The sequence below is a fragment of the Moschus berezovskii genome, chromosome 7 (genome assembly GCF_049115385.1).
Source record: "Moschus berezovskii isolate FMDL1 chromosome 7, NW_MosBer_1.0, whole genome shotgun sequence".
Lineage (NCBI taxonomy): Eukaryota > Metazoa > Chordata > Mammalia > Artiodactyla > Moschidae > Moschus > Moschus berezovskii.
The window spans coordinates 89,075,004-89,088,739 of NC_142466.1; the positions used below are offsets into that span (position 1 = coordinate 89,075,004).

The window sequence follows — 13,736 nt, forward strand, 5'->3', positions numbered from 1 at the left end:
CATTTTTTAACCATTTTTGGGAAGAATTGATCTTTCTGTGTATTTCAGACAAACTGAAAGAGAGGGAGGCTGTTGCTGTAAAGTGAAGTGACATCATATGTATTGCCCCCATTGATCCGCTTTTAGTCTCGAGCCAGGATAAAAGGAAATGGCATCAGGGAGGAAGCATGCTTCATTTAGGCACAGATCCCGGAGTGATAATGGGGTAATAATAGAACTCACGCCACTGTCATTCGGAGGCCGCATTAGTCCCAGGCTCACTCCCCGTCTGGAAGCCTCTCTGAGACTTCCTTCGTGTGCGGCTGCTGCTCGCCAGCTGGGCTGCGAGGGGAGGTGCCCGCCTTCGCGTTTGGAGGGGTGCAGCCGTTGACATGGACATTTCTGTGCCCCGGGTTCCTTGTGTTGGTCCCGCCTATCGAAGGTCAGTAGTGAGATGTGTTTGGGAACATTATCTGATCGAGGCTAGCTGGTCCTTTCAGAGTCCTGCTTATGGAAGAAGTGGTGGAGGGGCCTCGGTCGTGTGGGTGGTCTACAGGGAGCCAGGAGTGAGTGATGCTCCTGTGACAGCAGTAAGAGGCTGCGAGGCTTCAGAAAGAGTCAGGGTTTGTTTTCTTTGTGCTCCTTGTAGACTTGGAGGGTGGATTTGGAAAATCCATATTTTCTTTCCAAGAGCCTGCGTAGAAACCCTTTAGAACTGTTCAAACTTGTGCGGCTTGCCTCAACCCTTAGGTTGACTGGGAAAAATTACAAGGTAGACTTTTCTTCTCTCTTTGTGCATTTCTGGGTAATTAGCAGTCATGGAATCCTCCATGTTTAGAGCAAGAATACAGACTTCTAAAATTCTTAACAAATCTCATTGTATTGACTTGACCTTCTTTGGTGTTTTATTTTCTGTGTTCAAGTTAAGTTTGCCAGTGTTGTAAAGTTCTCTATTTCAAGTACCCGCATGACTTTGGCACCCCATACCTATTTTGTCTGAGTTTCTGAGGCAGATGCATTTTAAAAATACCAAGCTGGTTTCCATATGGAAAAAATAATAACTCCGTCATGAGTTCCTTGTTTGTGCAAAGGAAAGAACTTTCTATTCCTATCACTGTTGAACTGTGGGTGTGAGCGCTGCTAGACCCTCAGAAGTAAAGGCAGGTTCTTTCTATCATGTTAGAAGGGGCTGCTTTCTCAGCAGATAATGCGCTGAAGCAAGCGCTTTATTTTTCTTAATCACTCCATCGTGTGACTAAAGCCATGTCTGTCTCCACCCCGCTCTGTACTGCTGTATTAAACACACTTGGCCTAGAAGTCATGTGAAATTTAATTTGATTTCTATGTGGGTGGGAATGGAGTGACCCACACAGCATTTCCCAGTGCTGCTGTGCCAGCTGCCAGGGCGGGTGGCACCCAGCACTGCGTCTGAGCTCTATTGCTCATGTATAATATCTCTCAGTTGCTTTGCAAACATTTTAGTTTATTACTTAGTACTTCTTTTTCATTATAGGGTGGCTTTATAGGGAGTAAATGTTTATTTTACAAAGAGAAATGTGCTGTATTAAAGTGAGCGACTTACCACATTTTTGCTTTAATATCCTCTTTTCAATCTTTAATGTTATGTGAAAATTATGTAATGTTTACTCACTCATTTGTGAGTGAAGGATACTGAATTAGTTTTGTCTTCTGTGTACTGAAATAGCATTTGATCACTGATTTGAAATACACACACCTCCCCCCGCCATTAGTTACAGTTGAAAGCCAGATGGCTACAGGTTGTTTACTGAAAGTCACTTGCACAAGTCCATTCTGAAGAATCCTGCACATTATGGAGGAATGTTCTCATTCTCTGTGTTGGTCCTTGGTGCCTCTGCCTGCGTCTGAACAAGCCGGTTCTTGCATCAGTCATGGGATGCCTAAGTGAAGGAGGAGGGAGAGCTGGTGGGGTGTGTGCACGCCTGCTCTTTACCTTTCTCCAATTAAAGTAAATTAAACTTAACATATAACCGCCAAGGCCTGACTCCCCCTGCCCCTCTTCCATCTTGGCTGCCCGTCTTAAGTCAGGGGGCTTAGTCTTCAGTATTTTTCCGTTGTGTAAAATTAGGAGAGGACAGAGACTTGCCGTGATCCTCTTGGTTCTGCTTCTCTGGGCAGGTATGTATGAACTTTTTGTTTGGAAGGAAACTGCACGAGAGGTAAAAGTGTGAATCCAGATATCTTGATAGGATCACATACTAGTAACTCTGACTTTGAACTGGAGTTGATTGGTTAAATCCAGTTAGGGTAAGTGGAAGACCAAACTGGTCATCTTACCCAAGGTTTCTTTCCTCCCTGGCTCTCTCTAGTCTAAACCAAATCCTCAACTGACAATAGGCCTCTTTGTCAGCTCAGGCATATAATAGGGAGATGCTTTTCTTTCTACTCCTTCCTTCTCTGTAATTCCGCAAATTGGCTGGGCTTGTTCCTGCTGTGTTTAGTTAGTGATTGAGGCCCCCGCCCCCGGGTGATGGGTGTTCTGTGCTGTATCAGGCTGGTCCTTTCGCTAGAAGCTGTCTTGCATAGCTGTGGCTACCCTGAACTGACTGCCTGTGGAAGCACTGCTGATCAATTCTGAGAGTGCCCACGGGGATGCAGGACTGGCCAGCGCTTCTGACCCGATCTGGGGATACCCCCCTACCCCGCCCCTGTACAGGCAGGTGGGCTGCTGCTGGAGGGGCACCAGCTAGGCCACTGCAGTTGAGGGGGGGTTGGGGGTGGAGGCATGTGGAGCACGTTTTGGAAAGGGATGTAGCCGTGGGGTGGGGACAGACCATTTTGAGGAGAAAGAATAGACTCTGTGAGAAGGGTTCTAGTGCAGGAGGGCAGTCAGGGAGTGGTCTTAGAGGGCGAATGAGGGTTACACTCAGGGCTGGGGCCTCCACCAGAGGAAAGCCCCTCTTGGAACATAGGGAAGGAAGATCCAGAGAGGGAGACTGAGATGGATGGGAAAGAGGGTGAGGGAACCTGGGTGCCCGGGGCACGCACGGAATCTCAGCTCTGCTTCCTGGTCAGGAATGCCAGAGGCTGGGGGAGATGCCTCCCTCTGCCCGGGGCCATGAGGGCCCACTGGCCAAGCACTCATGGTGTGAATAGTGTCCAAGGGTATGGATGCTCCGCAGCAGCTGTGGTTCTGGACTTGGTCTGTTTTATAAAACAGCAGATTTAATAACAAGATATTAAAAGTAGCCTCCTGTGTCTGAAACTGTAGAAAATGGAAAACTGGCTTTTTGGTACTAGTCATTATGTTGTAAATTGATATCTTTAAAGCATCTTACAAACACAATAGTTTTAATGGAAGGAAATTAAGTGTTCTGAATAACCTCACAGGGTCAGTGCTGAGTTGTAACCCTGTTTTTGCTGAAGCACCTTTCTTCTGTCAGCCTGAGAGGATCCACCCTTGACTCTTTAGCGGATGGAGTGATGTTATGAAATGAAAATACCCAAGAATCAAGTGTTGTGTCTTTGTGTCCGTCTGTCTAGAGGGAAGTGGGGGTTTTATTAGATCTTAGAAAAGTGAGGTGAGAAAATAATAGGAAATGCTTTCTTTGTGGAATTACGTGGTAAATGTCATGTATGCGGTCTCTACTGGATTTTCCTACAAGCACGTTTTGGAAAAGTGTGTGTGTGAATGTAGGCGGGAGGCAGAGGCGGAGCGCACACTTGGGGGCTGAAAGGTAAAAGAGAGGATGGGGGAGAAATCAATCATTTTTAAAATTTCTTTTAGAGAACAAATTAGAGATTAAAATCCAGGTGTTCTTGTGAATATTCTATTGCTATAGTATTGACTTTCAGAACTGTAAATTTGGGTTAGTTGTCAAGGATTGTCTGGGCATAGGCAGGAATGGAGAAAAGCTAAATGTCGAGAATAGTGGAATTCATAGTAATTCTTTCAAAACCTTCATTTTAGAATAAATATTTTTTGGTTCCTACAAGATGCACCTTAAATTGATTTTTTTTTTTTCTTTTGTCAGTAGTTTGAGTTCTGTTCTGTGCTAGAGAGGCTGGTCTAGGAACTGTGGTAGAGAAAATAAGACAAATAGGTTAAGTTCTTGGATTTCACAAGTATTGTTTCTTCACAGATTAATTTGTGTTATTTTTGGACTATTAATATACAAAAACATCTTCCTCTTTTTGCCTTTAAATGGTAATGCCATTTTTACTTACCCTGTATGAAAACTCAGGAATGTGAGTGACCTTGTGTAGTTGGGGTGGGTGTGTGTATGTATGTATATAATCATATATAACCTTTTTTCTAATGGAATAGTGAACTTACAGTTTTTATAATGAATTATGAGACATGGCTCTAATTTTATTTCTTGCTCTTTATTTCTTGGTGTGCATTTGCAAGATTTATGTGCTAAAGAAGGAAATATGAAAGTTGCTTCTTATTTCTGTTAAAGAAAAGATCTAATAAAACCATGGAAATGTTTTAAGATAAGCATAGTTTTAATCATTACATTGTCATCACATTGTACGTCTTAAAAAAAAAAAAACTCATGGTGTACAACCTAAAAAAGAAAAGATAAACACAGTTTTCAGAGAAGGCAATGGCAAGCCACTCCAGTACTCTTGCCTAGAAAATCCCATGGATGGAGCAGCCTGGTAGGCTGCAGTCCATGGGGTTGCTACGAGTCAAGACACGATTGAGCGACTTCACTTTCCCTTTTCACTTTCACACATTGGAGAAGGAAATGGCAACCCACTCCAGTGTTCTTGCCTGGAGAATCCCAGGGACGGGGGAGCCTGGTGGGCTGCCGTCTGTGGGGTCACACAGAGTCGGACACGACTGAAGTGACTTAGCAGTAACAGCAAACACAGTTTTGATCTGCCCTTAAAGATAGAACTGACATGAAAAACCCATGGAAAGTAGGACTTCATCAGGCGCCAGAATGCAGTGTCTTTGGAGAAGCAATGTAAACCTTGAGGTTTTACCAGAGTCGGGTCTCTCAGTCTTCCCGTGTTTCAAACAGCCACTGCGAATGCCCAGGTTACCCTGGTTTGACTGGCTTTGGTCTAAACATTTGGGTTTAATTTCGTGTAAGCTGAATGGCATCTTCACAGGCTGTGTGGTTTTGTCCTCAGCTTCTTCCAGACCAGCTGGTCTTGCTTCTGGAGCATCTCTTGGAGCAGAAGACGGTGACTGCACGAACTCTGCAAAGTCTTGAGAGGACATACCACCTCTCGGAGCAGGATGCCGAGGTAACAAGAACACCCTCAGAGTTTAAATCATGGGGCCTCACGCTGGTGAAGATTGATGGTCCCATTGTGTCCCAGACTATTGGAACTGCTTCCCTGGTTGTGTGTGCTCCAGTAGGGGCCTCTGATCCTGGTCATTACCACGGTATTTTTAAGCCCTGAGTTTTCCAACCCTTTCCTCTTAAATTGTTACGACAGACATAAGTCTCCTAAAGGAATGAGCAGACGGATGGAAGGTTTCTAAATTATGAACTTGGGTGCATCATCGTGTGCATGACGGTGGCGCCGTCCTGTTGCATATTAAGGAACTTGGCTCAGACGTGCCAGAGCTTCTTGGTTGCATTCAGTTAGAACAGGAAGGGAGCCATGTGTAAAGGAAATGAAAACTAAATCTTAACAGCCGTGGTTTGAAAAGCAAAATTGGATGCTTGTGGGAAAGCAATATGATGTGGTCCTTAAATCTTTTAGCTTATTATGAAGAACTCAATGTGAATTCTAAGATGAGTTCCAGGGTTTTTTTTTTAAATACATAAAATAATAAATAATGTATTTAGTCATCTTAAGTAAAAAACACACACAGAAAAATTCTATTATATAAAACTCTTAAAAAGCAAACATATTTGATTTGTGTTCTTTTGAGAATAAATGAACGTTTGAGAGCTGAACAGTCCAATATGGCAGCCATTAGCCCATGTAGCTGTTGAGCACTTGGTATGTGGCTGTTGTGCTGCCCTGTGAGATATGTGGGTACTGGAAACATAGTATAAAGAGAAGCAGAATGTCTCAGTAATTCCTTCTCATCAATTACAATGTCAGAATGATATTTTGGACATGTTGGGTTAAATAAAATATTATTAAAATTATTTTCACAATTCTTAAGATGGAGTAAGTCAAGAAAAGCCTGCTCATTATTAGATTAAAAGGTAAGATCGGCATTTGTTATACATTTTAAAACCTTCACATAAATTCAGGAGTTAATTGAAAAACTCCAGAGGAAACATATGTAGCTTTTCACCCATCTCAGCATAGATCAAACATGCAACTGTTGCTGTTTATTTCAGCTCTTATATTTTTGTTTATAGGAGATTCCAAATGCCAGTCTGTTATTTCTAATTAGTGTTTAAAAGAGGTTTCTATTTATAGGCATGAGGTTATGCTTTAATCAGGACTGAATACCACTGAAATGCCAGGCCCCAGTGACGGGCAGTGGGCAGACGAATGCGGGAGGATCAAAGCAGGTGCCGGGCACCTGTCACTCCTCACCAGAAGCTGGGAGGTGGGAGACCCTGTTTTCCCCAATTCCTTTTGGCATCAACATAAAGCACATTGTGTCCTTAACTTTACAGACCAACTTTGTTGTTATATGTAACTTCTTAAACCTTTGAGAAATAGAACCAGTTTCATTTTGGCTGCTTGTTTTGTGTCTCAGACTGCACTGTGATGTCCAAAGCCAGAGCAGTCTCTTGGCTCTTTGGTGTTGAGAGACTGGGGCCTGAGGGAGGTTTTTGATTCGTTTAAGTAACTGGCCTGGTCCATGCAGTTCACACATCCTCACTCTGCCAGGCACTAGGTATAGAGCAATGGCAAGGGTCACCCTCAACACGTTGGGATTCTTTGGTAAAACAGCTCATGAGTAAATGAACAGGATAGCTTCATATAAGAGCTACAAAGGAGGTTACTGGTGAAAGTGAGCTCAGTGTCTCTAGATGAGGAAAGACCACAAGAAAAGGTGACATTCAAGCCAGGACCTAAGGGCAAGAAGGAGTTGGCCATACAGAGCCAGGGGGTCCAGGAGTGATCTCCATACCGAGCTGACAGCGTGCAAAGGTGTGAACATGACATGAGCTAGGATAGAGTCAGCAAACTTTCTGTGAAGGAGCAGATTTTAATACTTCAGGCCATACAGTTTCTGTCACAACCATTGAACTTTGCTGTGAACAGCTGCCTTAGTATGTCAGCAAACAGAAGTGCCCGTGTTTCAGTAAAGTTGTTTATGGACCCTGAAACTTGAATTTCATATAATTACTACTCAAGATAATTCTGTTTGTTAGGTGTTCCTTTTTAAAGCTATTCTAAAATATCCACAGCACTCTTATGTATGGGCTGGTTTGGCCTGCCCCATCCTGAGTTTGTTGACCCCTGCCCTGGGGCCAGCAGGATTGAGGTCAGGGGTGAATAGGGCCCGGATTAGGGCCTTAGGGCCCTGAGGCCTAACATACCACTGCTTTGCCCCCTTCCCAGGCCCTCTGAGGCCCTGTCATCCAGTCAGTTACACTGACAGCGTGTCTCACTGTGAGGTTTCCTTGAAAATGTCACTCAGAACCAGGAAAGCAATAGAATATTGGCCAACCAGGGTGTTTTCTAGAAACTGTATTAGTTAAGTGTGATTTACTGTGACACTGATTAGCAGGAATTTTGTTGACTAACCATCTGCCTTTATTTTAAGTGACAGGACATTTCATGGGAGAAAGAATTATTTGCTGGAAAAATGAGGATTCTGACTTTATTCTTGGTGCTTCTCCTTGACCAAACATATAGTTCCTTTCAGTTATTATCAGGGCTTTTAAATATGTAAAACGTAGTGGTCATTCAAAACGTGGCTGAAGATGCTGGAGTGTGGCAGGTTGTGTGCGGAGAATCCCTATGGGAAATGGCTCCAAAGGTAATTTGCTGGCAAGGAACCATGTGAGTTATGGAGCTGACACTCTTTGTTCAGGGCACTGCCACAGGCCCTGGGACCATGATGCTGAATTGGGTGTCTGTGCAGAAGATTTCAGCCCAGGACGGCCGGGGTGGGGTTGGGGGGTGTCTAGCACAGAAGCAGGGAGTGCTCATGACAGCAGGGGTTTTCCTCACATTTCCAGGAGGTACATAAAGCGCACCCCTCTCCCACCACTCCTCCTTGGACTGGCGTTTCTCCTAAAAGCATAGACGTGAGGTCACTTTCTGAGAAGGTGAACCTGCTCTTTCCATAGCTCATTGAATCCCCTCCTTTCCCAACGCTGCGAAAACTGTCTCCTTGGTGGAACAGCATGTTCTTGATGGACCAGACGTCTCGACTGTGTGAGAAGCCTGTGCTGCCGTGCACCAGCCCCTCTGTTCAGTGGTTGCTTTATCTTTGCTGTCCCGCCCACTTGTCCCTTCCCTCCCGCCTCTTTGTGTGGGTGGGCTGGTGCTGCCTCACTGGGACGTTTCTTTGACTGATTATCCTTGCCTAGCTCAGTGTTTGTATTAGTTGTGTTGCTTCTGTGTCCCGGTTGTTTTCACAGAAGGTCCAGTCTGTTGGTCAGGATTTGTGAGTGTGGCAGCCAGGTTGATGTTATTTGCCAGCTGTTTGCTTGTCAAGGGCACACTTTCCCATGTTACGTGCCTCTCGTCCTCCGTGTGCTGCGTCACGTGGTGTGAGAACACAGATCTGCCCTGCAGGGAGGGACACGTGTGTTCAGAATCATGAAAGGAAACGTGCATGAGGGGACATGTAATAAGCTGGGTACAGTGACGTGTGTCATCTTAGGCCATTCTGTGCCTTGCCTTGACACTCTTGTTGCCGGCATCTGAAAAGTGGGGCATTGCTGGGGGAACGTTTACATTCCTTAGCCGAGAAAGTAGTATTTGCTACAGGAGTAGTTACCATATTTTACCTCCTCAAAGAAACCTCTAGCCACATGCTGGGCTGCTTTAAACTAGGTCAGAAAATGAACTGAAAGGGAAACTTAGTTCATAGAAATGCATTGTCTGTAGTTTCTGAGCATATTGGTTCAAACAAAGAACGCATAAAGGTTGGTTTTTTTTTTTTTTTTTTTTTTAAACAAAAATCAAGTTTTTGTGGTCTTAAATAGTTCTGTTTGTTTTTGGCGGTGCTGGGTCTTCGTTGCCGCGGGGGCTTTCTCTAGTTGCAGCGACCGGGGCTGCTCTCCACTTGCGGTGCGCGGGCTTCTCTCTGTGGAGCTTCTCATTGTGGAGCACGGACTCTAGGGTGCACAGGCTTTGGTAGTTGCAGCTCGCAGGCTCTAGAGCACAGCCTTGATAGTTTGTGGTGCACAGGCTTAGTTATGGTTCTGTGGGATCTTCCCAGATCATGGATCAAACCCATGTCTCCTGCATCAGCAGGTAGATTCTTTACCACTGAACCACCAGGGAAGCCCCATAAAGATTTTTAAAATATACAACTGATTGTTGAAACAAAGGTATTTTCTAAGGTCCCTTTTAAAATAATTTCCTGCCTGCTTTAGCAGGTCTCCTCAGCTGTGAAAAGAGCCTTTCCCTGTTAACAAGGCGAGGCTCCATGCACCTTGGTTCTGTGTGACCTTTGTCCCCAGGAGCCCCACAGCTGACCTTGAAGCAACTTTATTTCCATAGACTACAGTTCAACACTTCAAAACTGGGGCACCCCTCGGGTGAATTTTCAGAAAATTCAGAAAGAGCCACTCACTGTTTCATCTGGCTTGGATGGGAGTGGTGGGGTGTTAGAAGGCTCCCCCACAGTACCATGCTCAGCTCTGATGTATCATTTAGTAGGCTGAGCCAGAAAGTTAATTTTCTGGGAGAGGTCATTATCAGCACCAGGTCTTCTCCTCATTGTGTTTGGGGAAGCACTGTTGGTTGAAAGGAAAAGGCCCCCTAGGTTAGGTTGGGTTGGGAAGGAGTGAGCACCGTGTCTCCATCTACCCCTGGCCCCAGCCTGTGTTCAGGGGTGCCTCTCTCCCAGATGCATCTTAGCAACAAGCTGGATGTGGTCACAGGTCCCCAAATGGCTGGTGGCCACCTGCAAATTGCCCACCTTCCTGGGTCCCGTTTTCCTAATCTGCACAGTAGTACCTGGGCTAGTCTGCTGGCTGTCAGCCTTTTTGACCACAACTAACTGGCAAAAAAGGGCTTCACAGAAATACTTCTATGTTTGCTATTATTTCCTGTTTCATTTTCTTGAAACGTGAATTGTGATGCACAAATTGATTCTATGACCCACTCACTCCAATACTTTGGCCTCCTGATGCGAAGAGCCAACTCTTTGGAAAAGACTGATGCTGGGAAGGCAAAAGAAGAGGGCGGCAGGGGATGAGATGGTTAGATCGCATCACTGATTCAGTGGACATGAGTTTGAGCAAACTCTGGGAAATAGTGGAGGAGGTGTGCTGCAGTCTGTGGGGTCACAAAGAGTCAGACACGACTGAGCGACTGAACAGCAACAAGCCGCCCATAGTTAAGAAAACAAGAGACAAGACGATCTCACAGTCAACACCAGCTTTCCTGCCTCCTCGCTGCAGACTTGTGGCCAAGGTTCCTGAGCCTCCGCCTCCTCAGGATAAAATGGAGCCACAAATCCCTTCTTTGTGGATTGTTAACAACATGAGAGGTTTTGAAGTCATGTAAGATTCACATTCTCTTGTGAAATGGTCAAGTTTTGTTGTTTAGCCCAAACCACCTGTATATTGTGTCTCTAATCTGTCAGGACTGGACATGAGAAAGAGAAAAGAAGTAGAATCTACCCCCCTGTTAGCCCCTGAGCGGCATCTGGTCACAGAATCCTTAACCTGGGGGCTTGTTGGCTTTTTCTGTGGTGGACTGCTTAGTCACTCAGTCGTGTCTGACACTCTTTGCAGCCCCATGGATTGTAGCCCACCAGGCTCCTCTGTCCATGGAGGAGGCAGGAATTCTCCAGGCAGGAATATAGGAGTGGGTTGCCATGCCCTCCTCCAGGGGATCTTCCCAACCCAGGGATCAAACCCAGGTCTCTCACATTGCAGATGGATTCTTTACCATCTCAGCCAGCAGGGAAGCCTAAGAATACTGGAGTGGGTAGCCTATCCCTTCTCCAGGGGGACTTCCCAACCCAAGAATCGAACCGGGATCTCCTGTTTGCAGGTGGATTCTTTACCAGCTGAGCTGTCCGGGAATGGTGGAGGGGGTGACTCTAAACCACAGTTTCTCAGCCGTAGCTTTACAGATACTTTGGAGTGGATAGTTCTCTGCTGGGGGATGTCCTGTGCGTTATAAAATGTGTCACATCCCCAGCCCTTTTTCCTGAAATGCCAGTGGCAGTTCTCTTCCTTTCCTGTTCCACCCCTGTTTTGGAAATCAGAAATGTCCCCAGAAGTTGCCAAATATCATCCGGGGGATACAGTCATCCTGGCTAAAGAATCATTGCTCTAAAGCAACTGACCACAAAAGGCAGTTTTTTCATCTCATCTAGCGAAGTGCCTGATGATTACAAGACAGAGTGGAATAGCTTGAAGTTGGTTAACTATGTTTAGGGGCTGCCCTGAGCCACCTGTATTCTCTCAAGGCTCCAAAGAATGTAACCTTGGGGGAGGTGAAAGCAGAGATGTCTCACATGGAAGAAAAAGAAGGAATTGCAAACTATAGTGTAGTAGCAAGTAATGTGAAGAAGCAGGTTAGTGAGGGAAGACAAACCTGTTTGACCGCTAGTGCCCAGAAAAAGCCAAGCCAGCGTCTGTCTGTCTACATTTTGCTCTTGAAAAGGACACTTTCAAGGTGGATTGCAAACAGAAAAACATCCAACCTTGTAGGCCTTTCCACCACCACTGCCTTTCCTCTGGGGAAAGAGCCCTTGAAAACCATGTAAACTGGCCACCTCCCTTTGCAGGGAGGGTGTGGATGTTAATACTTCATCAATAGGAGAACTCATTCTTTATTTTAAAATACTACAGCCTTTCTTTGAAGTCTACAGGTGGAAGGTATGATTGAAGGCCCACAAAAGTCTGACAGCTCTGACGCCCATTTCTGAATTTCATTTGGACTAAAAGCATAGTTTCTATGAACTGAAAACATTCTATGATCAACAGATTTCTGGAGACGCATACTAAAAGCGCAGAGAATAAACCCCATCCAAGTTCGATGCCTGAAACAGGGCACTCAAAGCCAGTGCACTGGGATGACCCTGAGGGATGGGTTCGTGAGGGAGGTGGGACACAGGTTCATGGGTACACCCATGGCTGATTGAATGTATGCAAAAACCACCACAATATTGTAAAGTAATTAGTCTCCAATTAAGATAAATAAATTTTTTTTAAAGGTTAGGTGGGTATCATGTGTTTAAAATCTAAGCTTGGTGAGTAACTGTGACTCTGCCCATTCCCTTTATGCTGAAATCCCTTCTGGGCATGGTGACTGGCTTCTGCACAGTGTTTGGGGTCCATTCCCAACCATGCAGGTCAGCACTCCGCTTCTCCCCTGGTTGTTTTTCCATAGTATTCTGGCTCCAAAATAAAGAAAACATTGCTATTTTGTTCTCCTGACAGGAAGTTTAGAGGAAAGATTAGATGTAATCTCGGTGGGGTCTGTTGCCACTTGAGGGTGCTCAGCAGTTTATAGTTAGTAAACTGCAGTGTGTTGTGCCTCCTTCCCCTCTGGTCCACCTCGATGCGAAGTCTAAGCAGCACAAAAGCAGAACCCGGCCTTGCTGACGTCAGCCCTGTGATCGCGGCGGTATGTGAGGGCAGCCTGCCGGGCTGGCGCCACAGCCCCTGTAGGACCACAGGGCTGTGCAAGGTCACCAAGGCCCTGGGTCTGGGAGTAGTGCCAGAGCGCTGGCCCCAGTCCCCTTGGTGGGTGCCTCTTCCTCCCCTCCTTCCCTTTTGGAGTCTGTGCTGGAGGCCTCCCCAGGTCACCGCCCAGCAGTGTCAAGAGGCAACCATCACGGAACGGAGCCCCAGGAGGCAGGTTCTCAGAACGAACATATAAAAAGGAGACCGTTGTGGAGGGTCCGAATGGTGTGGTGCAATCAGCCAAGTGGTTTTCCGGGGTCAGATACAGGGGGCGGGTGGTATGAGCTTCTGGAAAGGCAGGTTGATACCTGCCATAGCCAGCATCTGGCCATTTGTCACAATTTCTTCCCAGAGACAAGGGGTCTGGCTCCTCAGCTCTTTGACACATCAGAGTCAAACACTGATGGATTGAACTTTTAAGATGTGAGCTAGAAGTATTGTGGCTTAATATTTTTTTAAATGCTGGAACAGTGCTGGTGAGGGGCACACCTGTCCTTTTGACAACAGCATTGTAATTTGTGGGTTTGGAGAGCTGGGCAGAATATGGGTGATAAAAGGGACTGGGGCAATTTTCCTTAGTTACTTTAGACATAGCGAGATTTTTAAACCATGTGCCTTTTATAATGTGAGAATAAACAAAGCTCTACGTAATTCTTTAGTTATATTTGGGTATTTTTTTCTTTGTTGTATTTGGTTTACAAGACATTTAATGTTTTAGAACATGTCTTCAAAGTCAGGTAGATATATCTAGATATTCCTTCCTTGGAATTTTCTTTCTTCTTCAATTCTGTGCCCAGTTCAATTCAGTGCCCCTAGAATTTTTCCATGGAAACCTTGTAACCGATCAGGTCTCAATTGCTATATACAGTGATAAAAGGATTTTTGAAAACTGATCTAACGTAACAAAGAACTTTGGTTGTTTTTTTTTAAGATCAGTATTCCTCTCCTATTCCTGAGGCCAGAGCCTCCATTTTATTTACCTTGAGTTGTTACTGCACTTTGTGGCTAATGAGA

General features: G+C 45.3%; 1 protein-coding gene across 9 annotated transcripts in view; it reads left to right on the forward strand.

Moving 5' to 3' along the window:
- AOPEP (aminopeptidase O (putative)) overlaps window positions 1–13,736 on the forward strand; it is a 432,382-nt gene that overhangs the window by 401,448 nt on the left and 17,198 nt on the right. For 5 of the 9 annotated variants that reach the window (XR_016037874.1, XM_088838097.1, XM_088838098.1 and 2 more), the window contains exon 14: window positions 5,104–5,220. The exons of the other annotated variants lie outside the window; for them this stretch is intronic. Coding sequence is in view for 4 of the 5 variants with exons in the window: in XM_088838097.1 (XP_088694223.1) it covers window positions 5,104–5,220 (117 nt within the window). In the remaining variant the exon portion in view is untranslated. Of the gene's footprint in view, window positions 1–5,103; window positions 5,221–13,736 lie in introns of those variants that run through there. 9 annotated transcript variants of the gene reach the window in all.